General features: G+C 41.6%; 1 protein-coding gene across 1 annotated transcript; it reads left to right on the top strand.

Annotated features, from left to right (window-relative positions):
* The first annotated feature begins 380 nt into the window (after positions 1-380).
* On the top strand, positions 381-1,340 carry LOC123948571 (olfactory receptor 10Q1-like). Its single transcript, XM_046015780.1, has one exon. It carries the CDS (start codon positions 381-383, stop codon positions 1,338-1,340), a length of 960 nt encoding a protein of 319 aa, XP_045871736.1.
* Positions 1,341-6,247: the final 4,907 nt, after the last annotated feature.

The raw sequence follows: 6,247 nt of genomic DNA on the forward strand, positions 1-6,247 counted from the left end.
TGCACTATTGTGTATTTACCCCACAGATACAAATGTAGTGATCTGAATGTTAAAAAAAAAAAAAAAGAAAGAAAGAAAGAAATCCATCCCCTGTTGGGGGGGGGGGGGAATTAGATCTGAAACTTCAATCCTTTATAAAACAATATTTGAAATAATTATTTAGACATAACAGTGTTTTACTGTTTTACTTCTCATGACTTCTACATCACCAAATACTCAACACTTAATTTTTATTTTAATTTTTTGACAAAGATTGTTTGAGTAACTGAGTTATTATTTTTGCACTAAATAAAACTTCCCATCCTTTATTTTAGTCGAGCAATAAAGCATCTGGGCAAAGGATAGGTTCAGCACTTTCTGCTCGTCCTTTGCAGGTGACAATGTTTGCTAGGAGCCCCGTCCTCAACCAGTCCGGCCCCACTGAGTTCGTGTTCCGCGTGTTCACCACCGTCCCTGAATTCCAGGTCCTCCTCTTCTTCCTCTTCCTCCTCCTCTACTTGCTGATCCTCTGCGGCAACGCAGCCATCATCTGGGTGGTGTGCACACACAGCTCACTCCGCACCCCGATGTACTTCTTCTTGTGCAACCTGTCTTTCCTAGAAATCTGCTACACGTCGGTGGTGGTGCCTCTGATGCTTTCCAACATTTGGGGGACCCGGAAGCCCATTCCACTGGCTGGCTGTGGGGCACAAATGTTCCTTTTTCTCACCCTCGGTGGCGCTGATTGTTTTCTCTTGGCGATCATGGCATACGATCGCTATGTGGCCATCTGCCACCCACTGCACTACACCCTCATCATGACCCAGAGGCTGTGCGCCCAGATGGTGGCGTGCGCGGTGGGCCTGGCCCTCCTCCTCTCCCTGCAGCTCACAGCCTTAATCTTCACGCTGCCCTTCTGCGGACACCGCCGGGAAATCAACCACTTCCTCTGCGACGTGCCCCCGGTCCTGCGTCTGGCCTGCGCTGACATCCGCGTGCACCAAGCCGTCCTCTATGTGGTGGGCATCCTGGTGCTGACCGTCCCTTTCCTGCTTATCTGTGTCTCCTACGTGTTCATCGCCTCCGCCATCCTGCGCATCCGCTCCGCCAAGGGCCGCCGCCGGGCCTTCTCCACCTGCTCCTCGCACCTCACCGTGGTCCTGCTGCAGTACGGCTTCTGTGCCTTGGTCTACTTACGTCCCCAGTCTAGCTCCTCCGTGGACGAGGACCGCCAGTTTGCCCTGGTCTACACCTTCATCACCCCCCTTCTCAACCCGCTGATTTACACCCTTAGGAACAAGGATGTCAAAGGTGCCCTGAAAAGGGCCATCAGTAGCAAAGGAACAGCTGAAGTTCTTTAAAGTTTTAGGGGGAACTGAAAGAGGTCCCTGAGCAGGTGACAACAGTGAAACTCTTATAAACAAATGCCAGGTTTACATTAATTTCTCCAAAGTTTGGATTTTCATGAATTCTGTTCCTAACACATGTTTTTTGCTACAGTTAATTTTCATTTTTTAAAGCTCTTTGAAACAAAAACTCTGAAAACTGGACAGGGATACTATAGGCTACTGTTCACTTGGCCACAAATTAAAAGTCTACATTTCCTCTGAAGAAACATCATTATCCTTGAAGCCTTCTCTTGAGAACAATGGTATTAACTGAGTCCTCGAAGAATGTTCATAAGGACATTTTACCTCATAGGCCTTATTCTTGTGTTTCTCTTAAAGTGTGACAAGTAACTTCCCGGTCAATGTGCCTGTTTCCTTCATTAAGCCTCTTTCACATGTTACAAGGTCCCTGTGGGTGGGTCTAGTCTATGTTCCCATATTTTAATCTAGGAATGTAGGAGTAGATCAGGAAAGGTAAAGCAGAATCAGTTTGCTCTGAAAATTAACATATGTTGAGAGTAAACTGCCCGATTTCCACCATATGACCCCTAAGTTTGGGAAAACAAGAGTGGAGCATCAAGTGTCATGGAAAAAAACTGGGTGCCTGGGTGGTTCAGTCAGTTAAGCATCTGCCTTCAGCTCAGGTCATGGTCCCAGAGTCCTGGGATTGAGCCCCACATTGGGCCTCCTGCTCAGCAGGGAGCCTGCTTCTCCCTCTCCCTCTGCCTGCCACTCCTGCTGCTTGCACTGTCTCTCTTTTTGTGTCAAATAAATAAATATAATCTTTAAAAAAAGAAGCAACCAGCCAATCTTACTATATTCATCACTTTGACAAAAATATTTAAAGTTATCATGTTTATGGTCACCCCAAACCTGGCTACTATAAATACTGATTTAGTTGTATCTCATGGTGATATTTTGCATATCTATTGCTGCATCATACCACAGACTCTCAGTGTTCTCTTTACAATAGAAGTGGAGTCATTAGTACTTTTGAATAGGCAGTACCTTTTCACATTGGCCACAGCAACTTCTTTCAAAATACCTCTGCAAAAGCAAGGGAAACAAAAGCAAAAATGAACTTTTGGGACTTCATCAGGATCCAAAGTGTCTGCACAACTGTTTGACTGCACAAACAGTCAACAAAATGAAGAGACAACCCACTGAATGGGAAAAGATATTTGCAAAAGACAGTACAGATAAAGGGCTGATATCCAAGATCTAATCCAAGATCTATAAAGAACTCCTCAAACTCAACACCCAAAAAACAGATAATCAAATAAAAAATGGGCAAAAGACATGAACAGACACTTCTCCAAAAAATCCTTACAGATGGCTAACAGACACATGAAGAAATGTCCAACATCATTAGCCATTAGGAAAATTCAAATCACAACGACATTGAGATAACACCTTACACCAGTTAAAATGGTAAAAATTGACAAGGCAAGAAATAACAAACATTGGAGAGGCTGTGGAGAAAGGGGAACCCTCTTAAACTGTTGGTGGGAATGCAAGTTGGTGCAGCCACTTTGGAAAACACTGTGGAGGTTCCTCAAAAAATTAAAATTAGAGCTACCCTGTGATGCAGAAATTGCACTGCTGGCTATTTACTCCCAAAGACACAGATTTAGTGAAAGAAGGCCCATATATACCCCAATGTTCATAGCAGCAATGTCCACAATAGCCAAATGGTGGAAGGAGCAGAGATGCCCTTCAACAGAAGAATGGATAAAGAAGATGTGGTCCATATATACAATGGAATATTACTCAGCAATCAGAAAGGATGAATACCCAACATTTGCATCAACATAGAACTGGGAGGGATTGCGCTGAGTGAAATAAGTCAAGCAGAGAAAGACAATTATCATATGGTTTCACTTATTTGTGGAACAGAAGGAATACCATGAAGGCCATTAGGAAAAAGAAGAGAAAAATGAAGGGGGGGTGGAATCAGAAGGGGAGATGAACCATGAGAGACTATGGACTCCAGGAAATGAACTGAAAGTTTTAGAGGTGAAGGGGGTGAGTGGATGGGATAGCCAGATGATGGGTATTAAGGAGGGCCCATATTAAATGGAGTACTGGGTATTACATGGAGACAGTGAATCATGGAACACTGCATTAAAAAAACTTTTATTATAGTAAGATAAATTAATAAATAAATCCAATAAAAATAAATAAATAAACTTAATCAGACTGGAGAATTAATTGCACAAACCTCAGAACCAATTCAGGAAATTCATCCTTAATATTCTATTCCTCTTGGTATCAAAAGCTGTATTAATCAGTGTTCTCTAAGAAGCAGAACCAATAGGTTGTATGGGGGATGGGGGGGGACAAAAAGAAAAATTTATTTTATGGAATTGACTCATGCAATTGTGGGTCTGGTAAGTCCAAACTCTGCAATTAGGTCAGCAGCCTGAAGACCCCAGGCAGCATTGATACTACAGTTGGAATAGGAAGTCAGTCTAGAGGCAGAATTCCCTCTTGCTCCGGAAATCTCAGCCTTTTTTCTATTAAGGCTTTCAACTAATTCAATGAGGCCCACCCACGTAATGGTTGGTATTCTGCTTTACTCAAACCCTCCTGATTTAATTGTTAATCTCAGCTAAAAAAAAAAAAAAAAAAAAAAACCCTTCCCAAGTAACATCCAGAATTGGTGTTTGACCAAATACTTAGGAACTGTGGCCTAGCCAACTTAAGAGATAAAATTGAATCCTAAGTCCCAGGAAATGACCAAAAAACAGTTGAATATAACTACAAATCTCGCTGGTATTATTTATATTTTTATATTAGAAAACTGTGAGGAAATCCTCTTTTTTAAATTTTTTTTTATAAACATATAATACATTTTTATCCCCAGGGGTATAGGTCTGTGAATTGCCAGGTTTTCACACTTCACAGCACTCACCATAGCACATACCCTCCCCAATGTCCATATACTCACCACCCTCTCCCCATTCACCCTCCCCCCAGCAACCCTCAGTTTGTTTTGTGAGATTAAGAGTCACTTATGGTTTGTCTCCCTCCCAATCCCATCTTGTTTCATTTATTCTTCTCCTACCCCCCTAACACCCCATGTTGCATCTCCACTTCTTCATATCAGGGAGATCATATGATAGTTGTCTTTCTCTCATTGACTTATTTCATTAAGCATGATACCCTCTAGTTCCATCCATGTCATTGCAAATGGCAAGATTTCATTTCCTTTGATGGCTGCATAGTATTCCATTGTGTATATATATCACTTCTTCTTTATCCATTCATCTGTTCATGGGAATCAAGGTTCTTTCCATAGTTTGCTATTATAGACATTGCTGCTATAAACATTTGGGTGCATGTGCCCCTTCAGATCACTAAGTTTGTATTTTAAGGTAAATACCCAGTAGTGCAATTGCTGGGTCATAGGGTATTTCTATTTTCAACATTTTGAGGACCCTCCATGCTGTTTTCCAGAGTGGTTGCACCAGCTTGCATTCCCACCAACAGTGTAGGAGGGTTCCCCTTTCTCCGCATCCTCACCAGCATCCGTCATTTCCTGAGTTGTTAATTTTAGCCATTTTGACTGGTGTGAGGTGATATCTCATTGTGGTTTTGATTTGTATTTCCCTGATGCCGAGTGACGTGGAGCACTTTTTCATGTGTCTGTTGGCCATCTGGATGTCTTCTTTGCAGAAATGTCTGTTCATGTCCTCTGCCCATTTCTTGATTGGATTGTTTGTTCTTTGGGTGTTGAGTCTGCTAAGTTCCTTATAGATTTTGGACACTAGCCCTTTATCTGATATGTCGTTTGCAAATATCTTCTCCCATTCTGTCAGTTGTCTTTTGGTTTTGTTAACTGTTTCCTTTGCTGTGCAAAAGTTTTGATCTTGATGAAATCCCAATAGTTCATTTTTGCCCTTGCTTCCCTTGCCTGTGACGATGTTCCTATGAAGATGTTGCTGCGGCTGAGGTCGAAGAGGTTGCTGCCTGTGTTCTCCTCGAAGATTTTGATGGATTCCTTTCTCACATTGAGGTCCTTCATCCATTTGGGTCTATTTTTGTGTGTGGTGTAAGGAAATGGTCCAATTTCATTTTTCTGCATGTGGCTGTCCAATTTTCCCACCATTTATTGAAGAGGCTGTCTTTTTTCCAAAGGATATTCCTTCCTGCTTTGTCGAAGATTAGTTGACCATAGAGTTGAGGGTCTATTTCTGGGCTCTCTAATCTGTTCCATTAATCTATGTGTCTATTTTTGTGCCAGTGCCATGCTGTCTTGATGATGACAGCTTTGTAATAGAGCTTGAAGTCTGGAATTGTGATGCCACCAACTTTGGCTTTCTTTTTCAACATTCCTCTGGCTATTCGAGGTCTTTTCTGGTTCCATATAAATTTTAGGATTATTTGTCCCATTTCTTTGGGAAAAAAATGGATGGTATTTTGATAGGGATTGCATTAAATGTGTAGATTGGTTTAGGTAGCATAGACATTTTCACAGTATTTGTTCTTCCAATCCAGGAGCATGGAACATTTTTCCATTTCTTTGTGTCTTCCTCAATTTCTTTCATGAGTACTTTATAGTTTTCTGCATATAGATTCTTAGCCTCTTTGTTTAGGTTTATTCCTAGGTATCTTACAGTTTGGGGTCCAATTGTAAATGGGATTGACTCCTTAATTTCTCTTTCTTCTGTCTTGTTGTTGGTGTAGAGAAAGGCAACTGATTTCTGTGCATTGATTTTATATCCTGACACTTTACTGAATTCCTGTACAAGTTCTAGCAGTTTTGGAGTGGAGTCTTTTGGGTTTTTCACATATAGTATCATATCATCTGTGAAGAGTGATAGTTTGACTCCTTCTTTGCTGATTTGGATGCCTTTAATTTCCTTTTGTTGTCTGAT

The sequence above is a fragment of the Meles meles genome, chromosome 8 (assembly GCF_922984935.1).
Source record: "Meles meles chromosome 8, mMelMel3.1 paternal haplotype, whole genome shotgun sequence".
In the NCBI taxonomy this organism is placed as follows: Eukaryota; Metazoa; Chordata; class Mammalia; order Carnivora; family Mustelidae; genus Meles; species Meles meles.

Coding starts and splice junctions, on each gene's coding strand:
- LOC123948571 (XM_046015780.1), top strand. CDS start 381: ATGTTTGCTAGGAGCCCCGTCCTCAACCAGTCCGGCCCCACTGAGTTC.